General features: G+C 35.3%; 2 protein-coding genes across 3 annotated transcripts; one reads left to right on the top strand and one right to left on the bottom strand.

Annotated features, from left to right (window-relative positions):
* Positions 1-991: 991 nt before the first annotated feature.
* On the bottom strand, positions 992-19,086 carry LOC121418614. Of its 2 annotated transcripts, none has more exons than XM_041612593.1 (4): positions 19,052-19,086; positions 4,187-4,255; positions 3,479-3,638; positions 992-2,052 (listed from the first exon to the last, which is right to left on the bottom strand). In XM_041612593.1, the coding sequence occupies exons 1-4, from the start codon at positions 19,062-19,064 to the stop codon at positions 1,746-1,748; spliced, it is 549 nt and encodes a 182-aa protein (XP_041468527.1). In that variant the 5' UTR covers positions 19,065-19,086; the 3' UTR covers positions 992-1,745. The 2 variants fall into 2 exon arrangements, with proteins under 2 accessions (XP_041468527.1, XP_041468528.1); XM_041612594.1 differs by lacking the exon at positions 19,052-19,086 and adding an exon at positions 4,522-4,624.
* On the top strand, positions 11,074-25,732 carry LOC121418613 (proteasome subunit alpha type-6-like). Its single transcript, XM_041612592.1, has 7 exons — positions 11,074-11,499; positions 14,207-14,301; positions 18,583-18,664; positions 19,087-19,242; positions 20,231-20,409; positions 21,959-22,053; positions 23,973-25,732. The coding sequence occupies exons 1-7, from the start codon at positions 11,424-11,426 to the stop codon at positions 24,028-24,030; spliced, it is 741 nt and encodes a 246-aa protein (XP_041468526.1). The 5' UTR covers positions 11,074-11,423; the 3' UTR covers positions 24,031-25,732.
* Positions 25,733-26,123: the final 391 nt, after the last annotated feature.

Below are 26,123 nucleotides of genomic sequence, written 5' to 3'. Positions count from 1 at the left end.
AACTTTAAAAATAACCACATGTGACTGAATTCTAATGAAAGATCATTATTCAATAACATATTCATTAAAAAAATACATTACTAACTTTAAAGATATATCACTTGTCTTTTTGTAAATACAAACACAAGTTAGAATAATTGATTGTTCTACTGAATTGTCAGATTCAGATAACAACCATGGACCCTACAACAAATGGACAACAAGAACAAGTCCTACATGTACTTTGGACACAACATTTCCACTGTCACCTATTGATAATGACATTCATTTGCTGTGAATTATCAGACAAAAAAAAACATTTCTTCTCCATCTTTCACAGTATATATGGTCATTTCACACCACTGAGTAGACAGGAATAACCATCGTAACAGGGGATTTATTTAATAATTTCTAACATTTTACTATGTATTGGTGAGTGGAGCCAACACAGTTCACTGGAACAACCAAATACAGAGACTGAAGCTTTTGGTCTTACCACTGAGAGGAATAGATGTAGCAAACCTGAAATTATGAATATTTAATATTACAGAAGTGGATACCGGTGGAAATGATCTGACCTTGCTTTACTTTGAAAAAACACCCATTTTCTCCTGACCTATCATCTTTTAAAGCAGGGATGGGATAATTTCTAAAATAAATTTCGTATCATTGTGTTACAACTTACAGCCAAATAATCATGTCTTTATTGTATAAACTATAAGTACTATCAATTTCCTACTGAAATTCTCATATGACCATTTCTAGACATAGGCCTGAGCATGTTCTGGCTCATTTATTGCAGACTTGGTCATGATTAGATCAAAGGGTTGCAACATGTGTGAAATGACATCAGGTGAATGAATTCAATATCTATCAGCGTCCATCTTTCATACATGTAGGGTCCATGGAACAACTATCAGAATTAATTATATGACACCTCGATAGATCCTTGTAAGTTGATTGGTTGTTTGATATCGTTCATTCAGCCCATTTTGCAATTACGTCATTAACCGTGCAATTTGGATACATACGATTTTGTCGATTGCACGCGCACCGAGACTGCAGATGCAGGCACCAGCAGTGCGCATACATGTAATGTAATGACGTAATGTAATAACATTCAACAGACCGAACTCGCACTGCATGAGCATGTTTTGCATCGAAATTCATGAATTTCAAATGAAAAAAAAAAACAATTTTTAAGCGTCATATAAACCAAATGTTTTTTCATTCGTGCAATGGACAGAATACTTCATTCGGCAAAAGATGAAATAATGATCCATTCAATTCGGCTACGCCTCGTTGAATGGATCATTTCATCTTTCACCTCATGAAGTATTCTGTCCATTGCACTCATAAACTTCATTATTTATATAACACTGGATTAATCTAATTTACAAGGAATGTTTTCAATCACAGACAAATTTCTATGCTGTGATGTCCCAATACAAATTTGCATCACCAAAGATGAATAATGCATCGTGTTTGTGCCAAAGATTCAGCTGATACATTCACATATACAGTAAACGTTCTTTTAAATCATATTGCACGTACTGAATCTGACTTCTGTACTTCTCACACATAGCACGAATAAACCACCTTGTTCACCTTTCTCACTTTTATCTGTTTGCGAAATAAAACACACTCCTGGAACATTGACTGCCACCATGGAAAGTGCTGTAGTTTACCACATCTCAGAGAGAGTAATAACTAAAAGGAAGAGTGTTCATCCAAGCTGCACTGGTCATATGTATGAGCAAAATATGCTATTTTGGCACATACTGTCCAGTGTCTGGGTCCCTCATCGCTTGTCTCCATGGCATCACCAAGCCATTCATAGTGACATAGATCCCATTTGATGGCAGGCACTGGAGGGCTCCAAGGGCCATGCCGATGTTAAAAGCAGCATCAGAGTCTTTGAATTTTTCCGGAAGTAATGCACCTGTGAGGACGATTCTCTTTGGTAGGTTCTGATGGCCAAGGAATGACGCCGTGGACAGGAGGGTGTCTGTTCCATGGGTGATTAGAATGAGCTTCTCACTGCAGTCATTGCATACTGTAAGAAGATTCAACCTTGAAAGAGAGACAGTTAAAAACATGAGAACTTCAAATGTATTCAGCTTTATAACAGTGATTTAAGTACTATGTAACCTTGAGGAAAGGGCGATATATCGAATAACGATTAGATTGGATAATTTGCGCATCGATAGGCTGAGCAAAGGCTTCATATTAAGAAAAGATTTGGGTCATTTGTAGAACTAGATTTGGGTCATTTGTAGAGCTAGAACTTTTTTTTTAATACAAATATTTGATGCTTCTTTTATCCCATCAAATCTCCAGTTAGTTTTATAACAGATGCTTATCGGTTTTTATTCTAAATAATGACAAGATTTATGACAATTTGAAAAAATAGGACCCCCAGCATGATAAATACATATACTACATACTTAAGAAAATATATCACTCTAAAGATTTTTCAATTTAGTTATCATCATCAACATTCCACAATTAGGGGAGACCGGGGTTAGTTGGAACATGGGGTAAATTGAAACATTGTAATTTTCTTTAAAGCCTGTAAAATAAAATTATGCAATACTGCCCTCCATTTATTGCTATTAATAATACAACAGTGTGGAATTATTATTGCAATAAATTGAGGGCGGTATTGCATAAATTCATTTTTACAGGCGTTAAAGAAAATTACAATGTTTCAACTTACCCCATGTTCCAACTAACCCCGGTCTCCCCTACTCAAGTTGGAAGCATGGTAGTCCACAGCTCATTCAATGATTACACATCAATTTTCAAATGTTTGAGGAGTTGAATGAGGGTATAAAATTTATTTGTTAAGTTTCATAACTTTTCAATTCACATCAAAACACGTCATCTGATGTTGTACCCTCTATAGTTCTACAGTTCTAAGTAAATAAGTCTAGATAAATGATGAAACATTACAAAAAAAGTTTGTGTAATATTGCAATAAACTTTTTGTCACGCTCTATTTCTCATTTACATGTATATGATCCTGGAATATAGTGGAATTTTCAGTGTTACACTCATTGGATTTTTCATCTACATGTATTTACACAGGTCGACTTGTTGGAATTGGCCTTTAAGAACCTAAACTAGCACATCAATGATGTGGAGCTCATCTGGCATCTCGCAACAAAATTTAACACAATTTTAATTTCAGCCCAGTTGACACTGTAGTGAATTATATTGGTGACATAAATTGAGGACATAGAATTGAAATTGATGAAGAAGTGACATAGAAGAATTTTCTGTGATCTACGAATAAATTTCATATAAGTTAAGCATAAATAATTTTTTAGTCAAAATTTCTAAACTCTGTGTAGAACCTTGGTAAACCTCATGTAGCTCTCAGATGGAATAAATATAATCAAAGTCAATCAACAATCAACCGAAGTGCTGGATGAGCTAATAAAGAGAGGAAATGATACAGGTTATACAATCAAATTGCAATTCTTTGATTTATTACCTGTCCTCATCAGTGATATCCTGGCTATCTTTCTGACACACAGTCTCATATCTAAATCTGAGAGGAACCTTGTGCTGTTCTAAGATGCCCCTAGCTGCACTCTCCCCAATTTCAAAGGCATAACCTCCTTTCCTCTTTGGATAAGCCTTGTCAATCGTTCCTGCAGATCAAAAGAGGGAGAGAGAGAGAATTACGTTCTAAGAATTTCTTCCTCAGAAATCTATGTGAAGGAAATGCCAAAACTCCTAATGAAAAATCGAAAAGGGTTTTTATTACATTTTTACCCTATACCGCTATACAACATGCAAGATCAGTCAGTGGCATCTCTTATGTACTGCAACCAGAGTCCAGAGCGCCCCAACTTTCATGACTTTAATAGAAAAAAAAATATGAAAGAGAAAAAGAGAGTTGTAGAGTCATAGCCCTGTTATTCAATTAAAAAACTCACAATTTTGACCTTGCCCTTCCACCAGTCACCACTATAAAATACACCTGGCAAGGCAGCAACATACATGCCTTGAATTGAAGAGTTCATCAAGTACATTTTCAGTTGTTTTTTAACTGGTTAAGATATCATGTAGTATAATGAAGTAGATCTAGGCCTATTTTTGATAGAGACAAGTTCAATAAATACAATAATTATAGTAATTAGCATAGTTATAGGCCTAGATCCTAGATTTATTCCAACAATTCTTCAAAATACTGTACCTCCAGTTTGAATGATAAGAACTTGCATTGTAGAATTTAGTTCCATCTTGAGTGATCCTCCATGAAAAACTAGAGATGGAAAGGAAATAAAAAAGAAAACCCTGTAATTTAAGCTAGGCACTCGAAGAACTCGTTGAGTCGTGGCGCTTCGATCATCAAGGCTCAGCTCCGTAGCCCCGCCAGTGGACGTGGGGTGGCGCGGGTGCAACACAGCTCCAGCCGGCTAGTCACATAAATTAGCCACAGGGAAGGTACAGCTGCTTGTTTCGTTTTTATTCTGAATCTATTCTTACCCTACATGGTATCTATCATAAAAAACGCCGGTCATTACGTACCCTTAGTCTTTTTTAGTCTAATAATCAAATCTAAAATCAAGTTTTTCCCCGCATGTAACTTGTTTATATCTACTTTTAGAAATTAGCGACTGTAAAGATTGGTGCCATCCGTTACGGTATACCAATTTGCTGATCATCCATTTCTATCTGCCTTTTTTAAATTTATTTTTTTAGTTAATCCAATGCTTTATCTAACTTTTCATTACTTAATTTATCTTGTGTGTTTTCTAATTGATTTACTTTTTTGTGTATTCATATCCAAAATCATTTTTATTTCGCATAGGGCCTATCTTCGAGATAGCCGGCTGTGCACAGAGCCCTTGAAGATTACCGGTACAGCAGATCATGATGATGATATATTTTATTGGGTCAACACAAACTAAACCAAGTATAAAACAAAAATAACAAATCATATATAGTTAAACTATTTACAAGTAATCATTATCATTAGAAAAAAAGTAGAGCGCCTATGGCAGTCTCATCTGCATCTCGCGATTCAATATAGCAGCAGTGACGACTTTGAAACTACCTAATTATTCACAAAAAACACCATTTATAATTATAATGATACAATACTATATGTTCTTGACAAAAAATGACATTTTACCTTGATCATGCGACCTAAAACTTGTCAGTGATACTTGATTAGGCCTACCCCTATATCCACATTTTATAAACTATATCTATAAACTTTGAAAGGTATATATGGCAGCAATCTAAGAATTGATTATTACTGATTGATTAACTAATTGATCCGTTGATTCAATTATTTTTATTTTGTATTTTTGGATGTTGTTATTTATTCACACTTTACCTATCGATTTCATTTACCCGTTAAAATCTCTTGATCTCTTGATCTCTTGATCTATTTTCTTACCAATTTCATTTTCCCATTAAATTTGTTACCTCCACCCACTCATCCATCCACCCGTCAATGGGCCCATGCCAATCTATCCATCTATTGACCAGTTCCTTTCAATAATTATTTAATTCATAATGGACTCATTTTATATGTTGATTTCACCTATCATCAGTTAATTAATATACTCGTTACTTCTTTTATACCATTATTGTGATCATTCACTTTATCCAGTGGCGTACGTAGCTAGGATTTTTTTCCTGGGGGGGTCCTTGCTTTTTCAGGGGGGGGGCACCATTTTCCGGTGTGTGTGTGTATGTGTCGCAAGCACGGATCCGACTTTCGCCAATAGGGGGTCGGGGACCGAAATTATCTTTACCGATATTTTCCCCGATCAGTCACTTCTTAGTTTTTATTCTTATAAAACAACATAAACATGAAATAATCTCATAAGCCTTATAAAAAATGCAAGCGAAGCGCGAGCAAATTTTTTTTCTTTCATGTATTTTGTCCTGAAATTTTAATATTCTGGGCAATGTTATGTGTGATCCTGAACAAGATTCCTATGTAACTAGATGGTTAGTGCGAACGCCAAGCACGAGCAAAATTTTTTATTAACTATTCTAGCATTATCAAAAGGGACCTGTTAATGACTGCTTACAGTTACCCACGAAGACAGTATATATTTCAATAATGCGAGCGCAAAGCGCGAGCAAATTTTTTTGACATTCCGACCTAAAAAATTGTCATTCTAAGCACTTTTTGTATTAACAAATGGGATAGATATGTAACTAAACAATTGATGCGAGCGCGAAGCGCGAGAGGAAGAAAATTGAGATTTTAGACCTTAAAGTGAGACACTCTATATTCATATTTTGTTAATCATTAATAATGCGATCCTGAAGCGTGAGCAGATAATTATTCAGGTATTCTGATGTGAAAGTGGATAATTTAAGAACACTTTAAATAAAGAGCATGCAGGCTATTGCCATGTTTTAGATTTAGACCTAAAATCTGGACATTCTGAATACATTTGTTTAATGGAACATTATGGAATACACGTAGACAATAGGTACTTGGCAAATCAAAAAATGTGACCACGCAGCGTGAGCTTATTTAAAGTGCTGATATGTAGACCATAAAAAAGCACTTAAATTTGTAAATGAAAAAAAAAATAATGAAAGCTCGATGTTCGAGCTAAAATATGTTTTATATATTGACTTCAAAACTTGCTCCATATCAGCCTATTGAGCAAGATATGAATCTCATCGGACAGGCAATTCTGGCGCGAAGCGCAAGCAAAAATTTTATATAGTAACATGAAAGATTTTCTTTTTGCAAGTCTTCCCCTCACATTATTTCATTCACTCGTCTTCCTCATTTTTTTCTTCTATCTTTCTTCTTCTTTTCCTTTTTTCCCCTTCTTTCTCCCTTTTTTTTGCTCTGCCAATTTTTTCTGGGGGGGCAACCAAATCTCAGGGGGGGGGGGCACGTGCCCCCAGCCCCCCGTAGCTACGCCACTGACGTTATCTATTATTAATTTCACTCCACTTATTTTTTTCTTTGCATGTTAAAGGTAAGATCCACTGCCCAGAAAAATGTTCATTTGAATCAAGAGAGAAAAATCAGACAAAGATAACGCTTAAAATTTCATCTAAACCGGATGTAAAATAAGAAAGTTATGACATTTTAAAGTTTCGCTTATTTTTCACAAAACAGTTATGCACAAATCAATGATATGCAGATGAGAGAGTAGATTATGTCACTCACTATTTCTTTTCTTTTTATTGTTTGAATCATACAATGTTTCAACTTTTTACAGAATTGACCATAAGGACAACTTGACTGAACAATAAAAGGATACAACAATAGTATTTCCATGAGGCGGATCCAGGGGGGGCCCGAGGGGCCCGGGCCCCCCCTATTGGCGGAGCAAAAAAAAAGAAAAAAGGGGAAAAGAAAGGAAAAAAGAAAAAGGGAAAAGAGAGGAGAAAAGAAAAGAAGGAAGGCAAGCATAAGAGGAGGAAGATGAGTGAATAAAATAAGATAAGGGGAAGACTTGGAAATTATTTTTTTTTAATCTTTCATGTCGGGATGTAAAATTTTCGCTCGCGCTTTGCGCTCGCATTGCCTTTTAGGTGATATCTTGCTCAATATGGACCTTAAAATATCAAATCCTGAAGTCAATATACAAAACATATTTCAGCTGGGAAATTGAACTTTCATTATTTTGTTTTATTTACAAATTGTAAAAATTGCAAAGTGTAAAAATTTCTGCTTTATGGTCTGAATATTAACAATTTCTGCTTGCGCTGCGCGCTCGCAAAATTTGATTTGTCAGGTACCTATTATTTTCCTGTATTCCATGAAGTTCTCAAAATATCCCTATTTAGGTCAGATTGTCAAAACGTATCAGCTAGCGCTGCACGCTTGCATTTTGATTAGTGAGTTATGTATATCTCAATATTAATTCTAAAACAAACTACTTAAAATCACCATTCGATGACATTATTAATCATAAATTTCTGCTCGCGATTTGCGCTCGCATTGATAGATCTTATGCATAATTACAAAAGTGCTTTAAATGTCCAATTTTCAGGCCATAATATTAATAGATTTTGCGCCCTCATGCTTAGGAAGAGAAATAGGAAGATAGTCATCATTTTCTTATGATGACATAATGTCCTTATAGAATATCCCGGTCCTATGTCAAAACTCAAAGTAACAATAATTGAAAATATCTGCTCTGTTTTAACTGATCCTTCTTCACCTCACAATTTTTCCACAAAGTGCTTGCAATACAGAGCTTAAAGTGACCCCTTTTCAGATCTGAATATCATATATTTTTTGCGCTCGCTTTATTGATTTTAATGGTAAAAAAAAAGGTATTTAGAATACCCAAATTCTAGGTCGATATCTCAAACACACGTTTATTCAGATACGCAGCTTGTTCTCCATTTAAATAATTATCCAGTTTCAGATAACAATATGAAAAAATTGTCTGCTCGCGCTTTGTGCTCGCATTATTAATGTATGAAAATTTCCAATAGCTTAACCTTTTCATGATTTACAAAACATGAATAGAGTGTCCTGAATTTTTCCGCTCGCGCTTCGCGCTCGCATCAATAATGTTCAGTTTTTGTCTTATCCTTTCCACGATTACAAAAAGTGCTTAAAATATCCATTATTCAGGTAGAAATGTCAAAAATTTTCAGCTCGCGCTTCGCGCTCGCAATATTTGAATGTTGAAATATGTAATGTCTTCATGGCTAAGTTCAAGCAGTCCATAACAAATACGTTTTCGATCAGCTCAAAACGTATATAAAAATTTTCCGCTCGCGCTCTGCGCTCGCATTATTAATGTAAGGAAAATCCCCACTTCCTCATCCTTTTCATGATTTACAAAACTTGAATAGAGTGTCTCGTTCAGTAGGTCTAAATCACGATTTTTTTTGCTCACGCTTCGCGCTCGCACCAATCGTTTAGTTATATACCTATTCTGTTAAGTTACAAAAAGTGCTTAGAATTTCCTTTTCTTAGGTAAAAATGTCAACAAATTTCAGCTCGCACTTCGCGCTCGCATTATTTGTTTTTTTAAAGTATGTAACGTCTTCATGGCTAACTGCAAGCAAGTCATTAACAGTACCTTTTCCATCAGTTCATTTCTGCTCGCGCTTCACGTTCGTAATAATAATTCACTTGCATACACATCTTTTTTCAGGATTGCCAAGAATGTTCAAAACTTTTAGAAAAAAGTACATAAGATTCCCCCCCAAAAAAAAATAGCTCGCGCTTCGCGCTCGCATTATATAAATAATGATTATGGTATTTTATATTTATGTTTATTCATAAGAATAAAGCTAAGAAGTGACTAATCGGACTACCCCTGTCAAGAAACCAAAAATCCCGGCAAATATCATATTCGAGTGGCCGATCGGGGAAAATATGGCTGAAAAAAAAATTCCGGGCCCCCCCCCTATTGGCGAAGGCTGGATCCGCCCCCGTATTTCCACATGTTCAGGGAGAAAGAAAACTTCATTTCACAGGAGAATGAGGAAAAAAATTAGAATATTTTCAAATAATGAATTACAAAAGAAAAAAGTGAGTGAGTGACGTCATCATTCTCTCATTTGCATATCGACGAGGATGTGCTTATAACTGTTTTTTTAGCGAAACTTAAAAATGTCACAATTTTCTTATTTTACATCCAATTTTGATCAATTTCAGTGTTATTCTTGATGGATTTTTTCTTAAATTCATATCAACTTTTTGTTTGGGTGGACTTCTCCTTTAACATGTTATACTCTATAAGGCCTGCACAACCATAACGCCACATTCCCCGAAATTAGAAAAGAAATGCAAATGAAATGACTAAGAATTTTGTTGTTCCTTTCAGTTGTTATTTTTACTGTTTATTGAGGGGCAAAATTAGATATCGGTTGGAGCCCGCCCCCCCCCCCCTCCTAGGGACGCCCTAGGCAGAAAGCCCATGCAAAGTTAATGTCGAATCTGTAAAATGAATGCAAACTTAAAGGAATTCCATATCCGATAACTTTTTAAAACCAATATGGTTACCAAATATAATTACCCCCCACCCCCCTAAAATTTTGAAAAAAATCATTTTTCTGTTTCTAAGATGCTCACATTTTTTTTTAAAGATATAGTTAATCAAATAGCAACATGAAATTCCCTTTTTATAACCTTAAATTGCTCCTCGTTTATATGCATTTTTAAAAATATTATTGATATAATCTGCGGTTAGACCACTGGCGGATCCGGGGGGGAGGGGGTACAGCCAGCCCGTGCAACCCCCTTGAGAGGCACAATCAAAATGTGTTATGTAAAAATGCCATTAAAATAGAAGTGTGCCCCCCCCCCCCTTGAAAGTGAAGATGGTCTTATTATGCTTGTCAATTTTTTTCGTGAACGAGATACCCAATTTTGTTTAAAACCATTTTTTTGCTTGTCAAATTTTTCTTCAAGAAAATGTGCCCCCCCCCCCTTCAAAACATCCTGGATCCGCCCATTAGTTTAACCGAGCTGACCGACACTGAACAGTATTTGCAAAACAAGTGATGTCAAACTTCAGTTGCAATTTGCAAGTGATAGGTTTGAACTAAACATACCAACAAAGAACAAGATCAGTTGCAAATGATTGCAAGAATTGATTAAGACTTAGATAATGTGCGATCGATTCAACACATAGAGATGTATACTAATTAGGCCATATATCTCAATGATTCAACATCTCTTTGCACATTTCTCATTCCAAGTGTCAGCATAGGTCTCATTAGGTGGGAGATGCTTCAATGGGGATGGGGCCCCGGGACTATCAAATTTGTGGTTTTATTTTAGTCTCGCGGTACATTTTCCGCAGATCAACGACGTTGGTTGCACAAAAAATGCCAGCAATTTAAAATAAATCCCCAGAACTAACAGTTGACAATTTTTTTTTTTCACTTGATGCTGAAGTTGCATTTTGGGGTTTGGGGTATAGGTTATTTGACTGATTTATTTAGTTGTAATAGTTTTCCAAAGAGGTTTTTTAATGAAATTCGACCCCCCCCCCTCACCAGTCTTAGCTGTTTATGGGCCATTGCCCCCTCACAACGCGGTTTTGTCCCCTTGCTTACAGATCATTTAGTGTATGATGATCTTTAAATTGGCAACAAAATATCAAGCAAATAATAATCACTTATTTCAATTATTGACACAACGTTAACGTGCGTGACTTGCAACCCTGAGAACAAGTGCGACTGGCAAATGATATTTCAGGGGATGGTTATCAATTAATTGAAATTTTACGTTGTTTTATATCAATTCTTCTATCAAGAGATCAAGAACAACTATTTACGCAGTTTTCTGAGCTGCCAGGAAGGTGGAACTTGAAGTTGAAGAGAGCTCGAGAGTCTTGGCCAGCATCGCACTAGCCACCACCGCCTCGCAGGAACGTTAATCCGAACTCGACGAAGCCAAGGCCAAGGGGGAAAAAACAACACCCCAAAAGCAAAATCTCTCCCCAAACCGAAGCTAAGTTTTGATAATGTCACGAGGATCAAGTGCTGGGTTTGATCATTTCATTACCGTCTTTTCCCCAGAAGGGCGGCTGTATCAAGTTGGTAAGTAGATCCCACTCACTGTGGCACTGCTGCCGGAATTGTTTGGGAAAGTGGGACTGGGAAGGAAGAGCAAGAGAGGGTCAATTCAATCACAATTCAAATGCGCAATTGGGCATACCATACCGGCTGATATGTTTTGAGCATGGACATGGGAGGGGGGGGAATCATGGGTGTGGTAGTGGTGTAATTAGACCAAAAGCTTCGGTCTCTGTTATGTTGGTTGTTCCGCGGATTCCGCTGAACTACATGTACGTTAATACTAAATAGGTTCATTATTGCGGATTGAAATAATCGCTAGAGGGTATTCATTTGTCTTGCAATCTACTATGGTCAACAAGGAAATTCGTGATCACTCTCGCAAAAAGCGTTCACTTTGCGAGAGTGATCACGAATTTCCTAGAAAGCCAGTGAACACTTTTTGCGAGAGTGATCACAAATTTCCTTGTTGACCATAGTACATGTAGATTGCGAGACAAATGAATACCCTCTAGCGATTACATGTACGTTGGCTCCATTCACCAAAAAGAGACCGAAGTTCTAGCGCGAGACTGTACAGGGGACTCAATCAGTCAATTGCCATTACAGTATGTTTATGTAGGCCTAGAATTTATGTTCGGATAAAACGGGGGAGTGAAGTTGCGCGACAGCCGAAGTAAGTCACTGTTTTTCCCCTTATAAATTTATTTTTCCCTGTTTTGGTGCAATTCAGGCCAAAATGGAATAATAATCTCTATTTTGGTTCAATTCTTTTTCAATATTTTTATGAAATAAAGACAAAAATTTATGTGCTCCATCGGGGGGATTTTGCATTGAAAGTCCCCTAAGGCTAATGTTGGCTGCACGATAGCGAGTCGTCTGTGTATGAGGAGAAATTTAAAAAATAAAAATAATGCTGAAAAACTCGAAACAGACTGCTGCCAGCTGTCTATGATTTAATGAGCCAAACATTTTGAGGGGTCTAGAAGATCCAGAAAGCACAAATTTTGATATTTTTGTTACAAACATCAGATTTTGTAATTTTGACATTAAACATGCTAAATAGATCTATGTCACCCATTTTTTTCCCGCTGAGATCTATATCACTCAGCTTCCAAACGCACCCCTCTCCACATGTGAAATATTTTGATCTCTTGAAAATGGTAATTGCCGGATGTGTAATTTCTTTTTGGAAATTTAAAGTAAAAAAATCACAAAAGCTATTTGGCCATATTTTTGTTTTGAGGAAAAAAAGACTTTGAATTTGCTTTGGACCCATTTTATCATTTATTCAAATTTATTTTGGAAGGATGTTGCAAAGTTTTAAGCGTCCGGTAATACAAGGCCCGTTGGAATAGAATCACTCACTATAGAGATGACAAAATTCATGACTACTTGACCTAGTAATAAAGTTTATAACTTTTGCATATGGGTTTATGGCATTCATTAAATCACATTTTTTAAAGAAAAAAAACAAAAGGTATGACAATATTGATGACAAATGTCATCAATTATGTTATGACATCCACCCAGCATCCACCACTGATTCTTTCATACATGTACCTCAGTCTGAGAAATGATAAAATATTGAGCAAGATTTCTCTTAATTGCCTGGTACATATAAATTGCACGTCACATTAAATAACTGGAAGCTAAAGCAGTTTAGCACCGGCCGAATTCGAGCAAATTTCCAAGCAATAATTGTTTGTGAATGTCATAGCAAGTCCGTCAATCACATTTCAAGGTCAATATGCCCAGGGATTCCAATTTTCAGATTTTCTTTTTCTGTCTCTTTTTCACTTCTGAATTTCCTCTCATGAAATTCAGGCTTTTTGGAGAAGATGCAGTTCCATCCCTGAAAGTTGATTATTTTGCCAGCAGTTTTATCCCTCTTTAAAGGAAACCAAAGCACAAAGAGAGTATCAATCATATGAGAACGAGAATACATGTAAAGGACCTGCATGTAATGATGTATATGTATAGGACAATGTAAAACAAGTATTAAAATTTGTTATGAAATAAGAGTTATGGATAAATGAAGTCTTGCAACAATTTCTATAGGAATCCACAAATTAACAACATGCCATACTACGAAATGGCCAACTGACTCTCAATTTGTTTTGAACAAAAAATTTATTTTTCCTCCCTTTATTTTACATGTTTCTGATCATCTTAGTGTGAATTTTATTTTCATATGACACATGCTCAGAGGGAGGCAATGTGCAATTAGGAAGATAATGGGAAAATCTGAAAGTGAAGAGTTTTGTCCCAAAAAATCAGCCATTTTGAAGCATGTTTCCTAATTTAAAGGTCCCTGTAGAAAATACAACAAACTTTCGAACAGCAGTAAAAAATTCCTTATCCTATTTTGATTCAACTACTTATAAAATTTATATTCAAATATTGACCCACTCATTTTAACTTTTTTCCTCTGGGTTTTGGCTTTAAGTGTTCCTTTGAGCATTTGAAATGTATCACATCACGGCCTCGTTGCATAAAAGTTACAATTTTGGTACATGACATAACTTTGCTATTCAATGGTAACTTGCATGAAATCATTGATTTTGATTGGCTGTTGATTAGCTTTACCATGGTAGTTATTAGTTAACATTGGATGGCAAAGTTACCACGATAGTAGCTTTATTACAACAGGTCCCAGGTTGGCTCTTCCATTCCATGGCATTCTTTCAATATGTTATCAGCATTTTTTGTTTGTCATTTTCTTTCCCAGAATATGCATTTAAAGCAATCAACCAAGGGGGTATAACATCAGTTGCAGTGAAGGGTCCAGACTGTGTTGTGGCCATCACACAGAAGAAAGTTCCTGTAAGTTCATTACCATTGTATACAATTACAGCCTTTTCTTTTAGTAAAAATTTGACACTCCACAAATATTCAATTTATTGAAAAAATATGTCATCAACGCATAATCATTATATATGGTTGGGAAGTGTATCTTCTCCCAAATAATTTGATACCATATTTATGTGGTATATTTCTTCACGTTTGGATAATCAGTAGGTATTCTTTGCAGTGATGTAAGTTTTAATTTGTGCTATAGTAAGGCATGATGATCGCAATGAATGAATCCAGATGCCAATGATGTCATAACCCTATATGAGTAAACATTTGCATATCCCTTGTTAATAAAAAAAGTTTGAGAATTTATACTGAAAAGGTGTTTTGAAATTAATTCTAAGGCAACTCTTTAACAATTATGACATCAAAGGCATCTGGATTCATTCATTGGAGTTATGCCTTACTTTGGCGCAAATTAAAATATACATCACTGCAAAAGAATACCTCCTGATCATTCAAGCTTTTACACATACCACATAAATATTGTATTAAATTACTTGAGAGAATATACACTTACAGGCATGTGTTCAATTCATGACATATCTTTCCCTCAAAGGGATGGTTCGGGCTGAAATTATTCATATCTAAATAAATAAAGTAAAATTCACAGAGCAAAATGGTGAAAATTTTATCGAAATCGGATAACAAATTTAAAAGTTATTGAATTTTGAAGTATATCAATATTTTGTGAAAACAGTTATGCCATTGTCACAAACATTCATTAGGTGGACTGATGAATTCATATCCCAGTTTTCCCTTTTTTTATGTTATTACATGAAATCAATTGTTTTTTCATGCTTGTGTAAATGATGTGCCTCCATAAAGATGAAATAAGTTGTAGCAATAAATAATTAATGCACTAATCAGTTGTCAATCCAATTGTTATAGTTCTTGGAAGTAAAATTTTGAAAAAAACCTAATTTCATTTAATATAATACAAAAGAATAAGTGGGGATATGACATCAGCCCATCTAATGAACATTCATGAAGACATGCCTAGAACTGTTTCACCGGAGTAATGCAAATCTTTAGAATTCATTAACTTTGTTATTTGTTACCCAATTTTGATCAAATTTTCAACATTTTGCTTTGTGAATTTTACTCTATTTATTGAGATACAAATATCTCCAGCCTGGACCATCCCTTTAAATTGAGGATGTGTGAGGAGTCGTTTTCTCTTTTTATCTCAACACGGTAGATGTTTTCTCTTTAAATATCAATGCACTGTACATTAGTTTTTGTCTGATTTGAATTATCAGATTATGTATGTTTGCAATTTACAGACAATTCAAGAAAATATAATTTTGTAGGCTAATGAATGGGTATGCAAATTGCCAAATTTTAATGAAAATGATGTGAAAAAAATTGCCTGTTACACTCGGACTCCAAATATTGTTCTGAGTTTCTATTCTCCCATGCTGGTCCGAGTTTCCATTTGCATTGATTATTTTAGAAAAAGGCTAAGCATGTACATGTATCAGACCAGGGGGCCGTTTCATAAAGCTGTTCGTAAATTAAGAACGACTGGTGATCTTTTCTTACGTGCTAAACCATCACCAATGAATGTACCATTTACCACAAGAATGGATTACCAGTTGTTCTTATAGTCGCTCTTCACTTACGAATAGCTTTATGAAACACCCGTTGGGTATAGTTTAGATCAAATGGAAATTACACCATATTGGCAGTGGACCATTTTTGTCTCACATGCATGGCAGAGTGAGACTATAGGCGCTGCTTTTGCGATGGCGGCGGCGTCAACATCAAATATTTACAGATGTTTTTGAAATGACAGCATAACTTAGAAAGTATATGGACCTAGTTCTTGAAACTTGGACACAAGATTAATCAAGTATTTCTGAATATACTGCACGAGTTTCAGGTCACATTACCATTCACCAAGGTCAAAGGTCATTTAGGGTCAATGAACTTAAACCATGTTGGGAGTCAATATTGAAATATACATAAGATTAAGTTTTTAAAATGTCATAACTTAGAAAGTATATGGACCTAGTTCATGGAACTTTGTGCCATAGAAAGGGTAATCAAATATTATTGAATATCCTGCCTGAGTTTCAAGTCACATGACCAAGGTCATTTAGGGTCAATGAACTTTGGCCAAGTTTGGGGTCTTTATTGAATTACACTGTACCATCATAACTTTGAAAGTTTATGGATCTGATTCGTAAAACTTGGGCATAATAGTAATCAAGTATCACTGAACATCCTGTGCAAGTTTCAGGTCACATGACTAAGGTCAATGAACTTTGGCCAAGTTGGGGGTAATTTTTGAATTACCATCATAACTTTGAAAGTTTATGGATCTGATTCATAAAAGTTGGACATAAAACAAGAGTAAGCAAGTATCACTTAAAATCCTTTATGAGTTTCAAGTCCCATGACCAAGGTCAAAGGTCATTAAGGTCAATGATCTTGGTGGAGGTATTATTAAATTGCTGTCATAACTTTCAAAGTTTATGGACATTGGGTAATCAAATATCACTGACTACTCATAGGTCACATAATCAAGGTCAAATGTCATTTAGGGTCAATGAATGTTGTATCAATATATCAATGGTGTTTTTTTTTGTGAATAATTATTATTTCATAGTAGTATGTAGTTTTCAAAGTCAGCACTGCTGCTAATATTGAATCGCGTAATGCAAGTGAGACTACCAGAGGCACTCCACTTGTTTTTTTTTTAAATCCCATATGTGTTAATTTGATTGTCTGAGGAGTAGGCTAACTGCTTGTGGACCGAGTGAATATAAACCATATAACCCTTGGCTTGATGTATTATTCTGGTTTGGGCGGTCACATTGTAAGGCAATGATCAAAGGCCATTTCTTAGATCAAAAATGCTTCATGGTCACAAAAACCTTTATGAATGCCATACAAATGGTTTTTATCAGCGCTGCTTTTCCGACGGTGGCGTCAACATCAAATCTTAACCAAAGGTTAAGTTTTTGAAATGACACCATAACTTAAAAAGTATATGGAGTCTTACGGACCTACATTGTAGTTTATGAAACTTGGACATAAGGTTAGCACCATAACTTTTGAAAGTTTATGGATGTGATTCATTAAACTTGGACATAAGAATAATCAAGTACATGTACATGTATCACTGAACATCCTGTGCGAATTTCAGGTCACATGACCAAGGTAAAAGGTAAATGAACTTTGGCCATGTTGAAGTATCTGTTGAATTTACCATCATAACTTAAACTTGCTGTGGGAATTTCAGGTACCACTACCAAGTTCAAAGGTCATAATTTACATGAAGGGTCAATGAACTTAGACCATGTTGGGGGAGTCAATATCTGAATCTTACCTAAGTTTTTGAAATGTCATCATACATTTTGTAAATTAGAAAGTATGACCAAGGTCAAAGGTCATTTATGGTTAATGAATTTTGTCTATTTTTTTTTTTTTTTGTTGAATTACCATCATTACTCTGAAAATGTATTGGTCTAGTTCATAAGTGTCACTGAACATCCTGTGCGAGTTTTAGGTCACCTGACCAAGGTCAAAAGTCATTAAGGTCAATGAACTTTGGCCATGTTTGAGTGAATTATTAAATTGCTGTCTTAACTTTTATGTTTGTGGATAGCCTATAGTTTAAATTGTGGACATAGGAGTAATCAAGTATCACTGACAAGTCTTAGGTCACATGATCAAGTTCTAATGTCATTTATTGTCAACGAACGTAGTATTGTATCAATATTTGAATGGTGTTTTTTGTGAATAATGATTTTATAGTACATGTATGTAGTTTTCAAAGTCAGCACTGCTGCTATTTTGAATTGCGTAATGCAGGTGAGACTGCCAGATGCTCCCCACTTGTTTTACATAACATGGTATGAATTTGTTCGTTACGCATTCTGAAAGGTAATTGTGACTGTACCATTAGCTATAAGTATAAGACCCTCTTGTGACAAATATCTTGTAACTCTGACTGCAACCAAACTTAGGTACTGATACATTGTCAATTTTGAGGTACTATAGGTCACATACTAAGGTCAAAAATCATGTGAGGTACTGAGGTCATACATTACAGGTCATCTGGAAGAGTTGTTCCTCCCCAAATTTAATTAATGGGGGGACTGATGTATATTTAATTTCCAAATGGGCAAGACAATAGGTTATAAATGTCTTTTTCACATTCATCGGTGTTCTGTGCAAGCAGTGCTTCAAACACCATGATAGTGTTTATTTGTAGCTTTTCATTTCATCTTCTTAATGCAGGACAAGCTCCTTGACCCAAGCACAGTAACACACATGTATAAAATCACAGAGCACATAGGGTGTGCAATGACTGGTATGACAGGTATGTACACATTTATTATCCCCATTTAATTGTATTAGTTCCATATATGCTTTGGTGTTTATTACATACTCTAATAGTTATCAGAATTTCCTGTGTTATTCAGACTATGATCAGGCTGTCATTGTTCCTCTGAACAATGAAAAAAACAACAACATCTGAGTCATAAAAGCATCGTGTACTGTCATATTGAGAATTTATCATTAAGTCAGTATCCATTTTTCTACACGAAATTGAGGAATGTATCAGCAATTGGTGAAATACCAATTTGCATTAGAAATGTGCAAAAAACATCTACTAATAGAACAAGTGGGTTTAGCCTTGATTATAAAAGGCAACCTGAGAATTAGACCTTATGCACATAGACCAAGTGAATACAAATGGTCTTACCTGGTGATAACATGTTGATTGGTTTTCATTCCCAGCTGACAGCAGGTCTCAGGTATTCCGTGCCAGGGTAGAGGCAGCCAACTGGAAGTATAAATATGGTTATGAGATCCCTGTTGAGATGCTTTGCAAGAGGATGGCTGACATATCACAGGTCTACACACAGAGTGCACAAATGAGACCCCTAGGATGCAGTAAGTATATGTGTGTCGGGGAGGGATCAAGAATTTTTAATAGGAATCTGTAGATTAAGGAGCTGGCCACATTGGAATTATACATGTAGGCAGTGTGTGTGTTTGTATGTGTGATCAAGCATTTTAATGTTTAATCTTATTTGTTAATATCAATAATTCCATTGTTGATATCAGTACAATTGAATTGTATTCTTGTTATTTTGTCTTATTAACCAATAACAAATCTTGGTTTAACAAATCACATTCTTCATATAAAGAAATCGGACAATATAATGAAATGGCTTGCCATACATTCATGAGCACACACTGATGAAGATGTTCAGGGGTGTCTGCACTTGTAAGGCTTCATTCTATTTTCTTGTTACCATACATCAAACACCCTTTACGGTCCCATTACATGAGTTCCCTATGATCGTGACGGTACCTTGAGTGATACCTTAAAACATCTATCCAATCGCGGTTATCATTAAAGTTACCATTGAATATGAATTCCCCTCAAAGTTTGGTGCAATGTCATGTTTGATAATTATGAAAACGTCTTTAACGATGCATAGTTTAGTACACAACGCATTCAACGTAGACAAGATATCACTATTCATATTGCTTCATCCTAAAACAGTTTCATATTAAATCTGACATATCTCAATTCAATTTCAATTCAATTACAAAAAAATAGTCTTTATTGATATACAAACATGATTCAGATATTGGCAATTACACATGAAAAACAGCCATAGTTGGAGTATGCATGTTTACATGTATATAGGCACTATATAAATTTCATATACTAGTACTTGAAATAATTAAAATCTGAAGAAGTAAAAATACAATGCACAAGTTTTTCATAATATTTGAAATACACGCCACATACGTCCCCCTTTTTTCATTTTGTCTGCTCTTACCTGAATGTGATTATTAAACTTAGTGATTATACCCTCCTTTATATATCTATGCCTTCACCAGTTTTGCGATCCCCTTCTTTCATCAGGTATGATTCTCCTTGGTTGGGATGAGGAGCTGGGACCTCAGCTCTACAAGACGGATCCAGCAGGGTACTTCTGTGGGTACAAGGCTACCAGCGTAGGGGTCAAACAAACGGAAGCCAACAGCTTCCTGGAGAAGAAACTGAAGAAGAAGCAGGACTTCACCTACGACCAGGCTGTAGAGGTAACCTTACGTTTGTATTATTTAAAGTAAACTCCTGGCTCATGTCTTTTTCATCCGTGGTACATTTTACACACAATAGTTTGCATTGACTTTGGACTCTTTGTGGTTTGTTAAACTGAAACTGACATTGGCCCACTAATTTGAGTGAATACAATGTAGAATCAATCAGTTTGCAGAGACCTCATGGTATGTGTAGTCTCTTGGCACACGGGTACACCCTCCCCCTAATGTATCTAGGCTTGAGTCGAGAACTCATAGGGCTGTTGTTTGAATCTGTGGTATGACACCTTGGTATCTGCAGATTTCATGCATTGACTGTGCTTAATATAGTTCATACATATTGGAATTAGGCATAGTCAATGCATGGAATTTGCTTAAAATGCCACTTCAGACCTCAAACTCGAAACCACCTTCCTGAATTAAGGCGATAAAGTATGCCAAGAAGAATTTCACTTTTACAGTACATTTCTACCCAGATGCAGTTACCAAGGTAACTTCTTAATTTGCACACCAACTGCAGAATTCCCCATTTCTTGCACCTCGAGAAATCACTTGTTGAAATAGGGTGTAATCATGGAGACTAACAGGGATTAACCTTGGTCCTTTAATTGTGTTGATATTATTGAGGTAAGGAAGTAATGTGATAGATAGTAATCTAATCAATAAATAAACCTTTGTATCATCTATCATCACTAAACTTCATAGTATTCTTCTATAACTGGGTAACTGTTGGGCAACCAAATATGGGTGATAGATGCAGTAGGGAAATTATTGTGTTTTGCTGCTGTTGGAAATCACATAGTGAGGTCAAAGGTCAATTTAGGTCAAATGTTTACTGGCAAGACTATGATAATAAACATCTCTACATCTGTTGCTCTCTTTTCAACTACACATGGGTCACGAACGCACCTTAAGACCTTCTTGTTATAGTGTCATCAGATGTCACATGGCAAGGTCAAAGATCATATTTCAAATGTTCATGTTTATCTGCATGACTCATAAATGGTCAGCTATTGGTCCAATGACAACTGAAGTTGGATGGTAGATGCACTAGTAGAGACATGTTGCACCGCTGTTGGAGGTCACATGAGTTCATAGGTCATCTAAGATCATGTGTTAAAATTTACCTGCATGACAAAATACTTTTAAGCATTTCTCCCTTTTGAATGAAGCCTTTGTCATGGATGCCCTGGGAAAATAATATCATGCTCTCTGAGGTCACATGGTGAGGTCAAGGGCCAGTTAAAGGTAGACATTTAAGTTAAGACTTTTTTATTTTTGCAAAATCAAACTTGGCTAGGGATGTACTAGGGGGAAGTCGTCATGATATGTAGTCGTAAGTTATTGCTTGTTTTATCTTTGGCCAGCATTTGACAGTTTCAGATGTTTAAGAATGCCCATATATTGCAAGTGCTTAAATTAAATTTGTTCGCTTTATGAGAGAAGTGAGACATAATTATAGCTTATTGAAAAGATATTGAAATCAATGGGCATATCTATTGTTCTTGACGCTTCTAATGTATTGTTTGTTTATTTTCTATCATAATAGACTGCCATCAAGTGTCTTTCGTCCGTGCTCTCAGCAGACTTCAAACCAACCGAAATCGAGGTAGCAGTTGTAACAAGAGACAACCAAGTCTTCAGGTAAATTTGTATTGACTTTGATAATTGATAGGGATGAATTAGGGTGAATAGGGATGAATTTATGTTACATGATTTGTTCGCCATCTGATTTGGGAGGAAAACACTTGTAATAGCGTGTGGAATGAGCATTCTGACTTAGTAAAATCTTAAGGATCAAAGTTCTAAATAGTGGTATGAATATGTAAATGAAAATTTCAGGCTATTGCGAGCTTATTTGTAGAGAGGTCTCATACCCCCTTTAGGTTTATGTATAAATCTAATGTCCGACACTCTTTCTGATTTTTTTCTCTCTGTATGAAAGCAGCTCTTTGCTTTCTTTTGTAAAACACATCAATTCTTAGATCTGAGTGTGCACTGTCAGTTGGCCTTGGCAACAATAGCTGTGACATAATTAAACAAGACACTAACACAGGACACACACATATAGCTTAATAAGAGAGAGAAAGGAAAATGTTGGATATCATTTCTTTCATTATGATAGGCAGATTTCAAAGCAAATATTTTGAAAGCATGCCTTACATAGCAGGGTGCAGAAATTGTATAGAACAGGTGACTAGAATAGCACACCAATTAATACTCTATGAAGGTATTTGTTGTATTTTTACTTTTTAATGCATTAGCATGCTGCTATAACAATGTACTTGGCCAACTATGAAATACCACTCCGAACTGGCTTATTGCATTTTTTCCTGTAAAAAAAATGTTTGATAGGCTCAAAAACTTAATCAACACTGAATGTGCGCACCATTAACCCTAAATCCGCAGGAGGGGGGTGAATCACCCCCTCAACATTTTCCGCGACCATTCCGCTGTGCGAAATTTTTTCAACTGTGCCGCTCTCTGACTTTTTTCTTTGAAGTCTTGCGCATCTTTTGAGACCAAATTTACCATGCCCAGGTAAGCGGTTGAAAAATTACGCAACTTTATGTAAGTGCATGTCAGACCAAAATTGCGCCAGAATGTGATTTTGTGTACTTGTAAATTGAGTTTTCTCATCTTATTCATAAACATATGATTATTTTTATATTCATCAGCCAAAATCAATTCATTTTAGCATAATTATCATAAAGGAAAAAAAACCCCAAAGAAATTCATAAAACAATAAAATGCATAGGAAAATCATTTTCGAACCACAATTTTTTTATTTGTAAATGCTAGCAAAGGTATAAAGAATTTTAACACAAAAAATTAGCATTCTAGGAGCTTTATATAGTGAACCTCTCCTAAGACTAGCTTAGCCGGGGTAATATAGGAGCACCTTGAGCACTTAGCAAGGTGGATACGTGCGCTATACAAATCCTATATTATCATTATTATTATTTAATAGACGTTATGGTTAGTATTAGATTATTTTGGGCTGGACAGTTGGAGGAACATAAACACCATTAATGAAACAATATAGAACAGTGTGCATAAGGTTTCAGAATATGTAAAACATGTGTTATTCAATCTCTGAAGTTGAATATATTTTTGTGGTCACAAGAGATTCGAATTGGGCAGATTCATTTGTGGTTATCCCTTCCGAATAAAGTTACATTTTTTTATTGGTTGGAATTAGCATATGGGTCTTGCATCTTGCCTGTCGGTCTGATGGATTGTCAACCTTTCTTGCAACAATTTTATTTTGAGGCAATTCTTTTGAAAATGCCTTAGGTTGAATAGGAACTAGATTTTTCCATCAATAAACTGCTTTTTTAATTGATATCCTTGTATAACATAATGTTGATGGAGTTCAAATTTAATTCCTTTTTTTATATTTTGTTTTTTTTATTAATAACTCATCAACATACAACTTTTTTATATTTCTTTGTTTGGATAAAATGATTTTCTTGCCAGCAAATGTATTTGCATTATAGCATAGCCCTGTCTGTATTTGTTGTTGAACACAAGTTTTTGTCTTTATTGTTATTCCTATACAGAACACTGTCAGAAGAGGATATTGACGCTCACTTAGTTGCCATTGCAGAAAAGGATTAACCGTCAAATCCAGTAGCATGATTATTCCAAAATTTTCTCAGGATTTCAAAGGCAGAGATGATCCAAAATATTTCAGAAATTCAAACGTCATTGTTACATCTGGAAAGTGGAAAACCAGTTTTTGGTTAACTTTTTCATTCCAATATTTCTTGAGAAATCTGCTCTCAATACAGAAATGTCTTACATGATTGCCATGTTAGGCAATGATGATCTGTGAGGTCCTCAACGTTTGTTATTATTGTATGTACCTAGCAGAATGGTCTGTAAACAGAGTACACTACTAGACATAATGGTACATATTTGTAAGTATTTAATACATTTATGATTCAATGTTGAGAAAATTCCATGCCAAGAAAATATGATTATAATCATATCTGATTAGCATTTTTCAAATGTATCATGTAAAGATACTGTTCTGTAAAATGATAGAAAATTATAGATTAATGGTCATGAGCATAAATGCTGAAATACTTTGTCAGATACACAAGTATATAGATGAAATATGCACATGTTTAAGTTGATCTGCTGAAAGAATACATTTCCTATTACAACAAACTTCCAGCGATATCCATATCAGATGTTTTGATTAATTTTTATCTTTGCCTTTGAAATTCTGCTTTTGTACATTAGGTTAGTACTTTCTGTTCACACTGACATAGTCAGTGGAGATAATCTTTGTGTATTGTCTGTTATGCCTCGTTTAAATTTGTGATCATCAGACCATGGACTAGCCTATGATTTTTTGGTGGCAACGGGCTATGATTTTTGCATTTACATTATTTATGGCCTTTGTACAATTTCATGTATTTGGCATCGTGTAGGCCAGATCCAAAGTCCTACAGGGGCCCTAGTGGGATAGTACGATGTACCTGAGCTGATTGTACGATACCCCTATGCTGTTCATAGGTTATCCGTTCGATGGACCATGGTCTCGTAATGATCATATTATAATGCACCTATGATGTACGTAAGGGCTATGATCCTGTAATTTAGAAAGCTATCTCCATGCTGGACTGAATCGTAGTCCCTATGATAATCTTGAATCTTTACAAAAATTGTACAATCATCGAATGCTACAGGAGATGGTATGATTAGAAGGTTACAATCATCCTATGCACACCATGCAATGATTGTAGACCAACTGTAAATAGGGCATTTTTGTTTATGTTTTTAACGGTAAATAGCCAAAATATATGATTAATTGAATACTGTTGAGGACTTTCTTTTCTTGACTGTCACACTAATTTTTTTTCAGTCGGCAATTTAAAAAATCATAAAGCTGGAATAAAAAAATTAATATGTGAGGCAAGCACCCCGTATTCCAGTTAAAATGTAGATTATTTTGAAGAGATATTTGGGGCAAATTTGAATTGAATGGTCCCCTAGATTCTTCATGGCATTACCTGTGAAGCAAGAGAAATTCAGAATGCTTTTCATACATGTATAAGCCTAAAAATGCAGATATTCATTTACTGCATCTGATGAAATGGCCATACAACAACACTGTCACAGTTACACAGATATTGATTTCACAGTGTATTTTAAATACCAAGAAATCCTCTCGATTTAAGAAATCAAAAAGTAAGAAATATGTCTGTTCACTGGTGGATCTTGGTAGTTGAATATCAGACAAGTTGTGGGATAGGGCAAGTTTTCATCATATTGTGTATTTAAAAACAAATAAATGTACAATTTCATCACTCATATACAATGTTGATTGTTGTTGTTTTGCTTATTTTCTGGCATTGAATGATGTCACTTTGGTCTGGTTGCCATGGTGTCTGCATCCATAAAATCTTGTTTTGAACAATTTTTTTTCAAACATTGATTGCTAGACTGCATTCAGGAGTAAAACAAGATAATTACTGGTAGATCAACTTCAGCTGCTGCATCCTAAACAATGTGTATCAAAATAAAGGCAAACCGAATGTAGAATGCTGATATGAGATAATCACTGAATATTGCAATTTACCTTTTCCAGAATGTGAAAGAGCAACTCTTCAACCTTTACTGATACCTTATTTGTATCAGTCACTGACACGTGTATGGCTGAATTAATTAATTTGGAAGACAAGAGATACCAGATACCATTT

Source organism: Lytechinus variegatus, chromosome 7 (assembly GCF_018143015.1).
Source record: "Lytechinus variegatus isolate NC3 chromosome 7, Lvar_3.0, whole genome shotgun sequence".
NCBI lineage: Eukaryota > Metazoa > Echinodermata > Echinoidea > Temnopleuroida > Toxopneustidae > Lytechinus > Lytechinus variegatus.
Note: the sequence above shows the minus strand (reverse complement) of the source record. Positions and strands in the feature narration are given on the sequence as shown.

What these genes read in the sequence shown, in the direction of transcription:
- LOC121418613 (XM_041612592.1), top strand. Translation starts at nt 11,424, where the DNA reads ATGTCACGAGGATCAAGTGCTGGGTTTGATCATTTCATTACCGTCTTT. An exon ending in AATGAGACCCCTAGGATGCA is followed by an intron (nt 19,243 to 20,230) that starts GTAAGTATATGT and finishes TTCTTTCATCAG; the next exon opens with GTATGATTCTCCTTGGTTGG. An exon ending in AGAGACAACCAAGTCTTCAG is followed by an intron (nt 22,054 to 23,972) that starts GTAAATTTGTAT and finishes ATTCCTATACAG; the next exon opens with AACACTGTCAGAAGAGGATA.
- LOC121418614 (XM_041612593.1), bottom strand. An exon ending in TCTTATCATTCAAACTGGAG is followed by an intron (nt 3,639 to 4,186) that starts GTACAGTATTTT and finishes TTTGATCTGCAG; the next exon opens with GAACGATTGACAAGGCTTAT. An exon ending in GATATCACTGATGAGGACAG is followed by an intron (nt 2,053 to 3,478) that starts GTAATAAATCAA and finishes CTCTCTTTCAAG; the next exon opens with GTTGAATCTTCTTACAGTAT.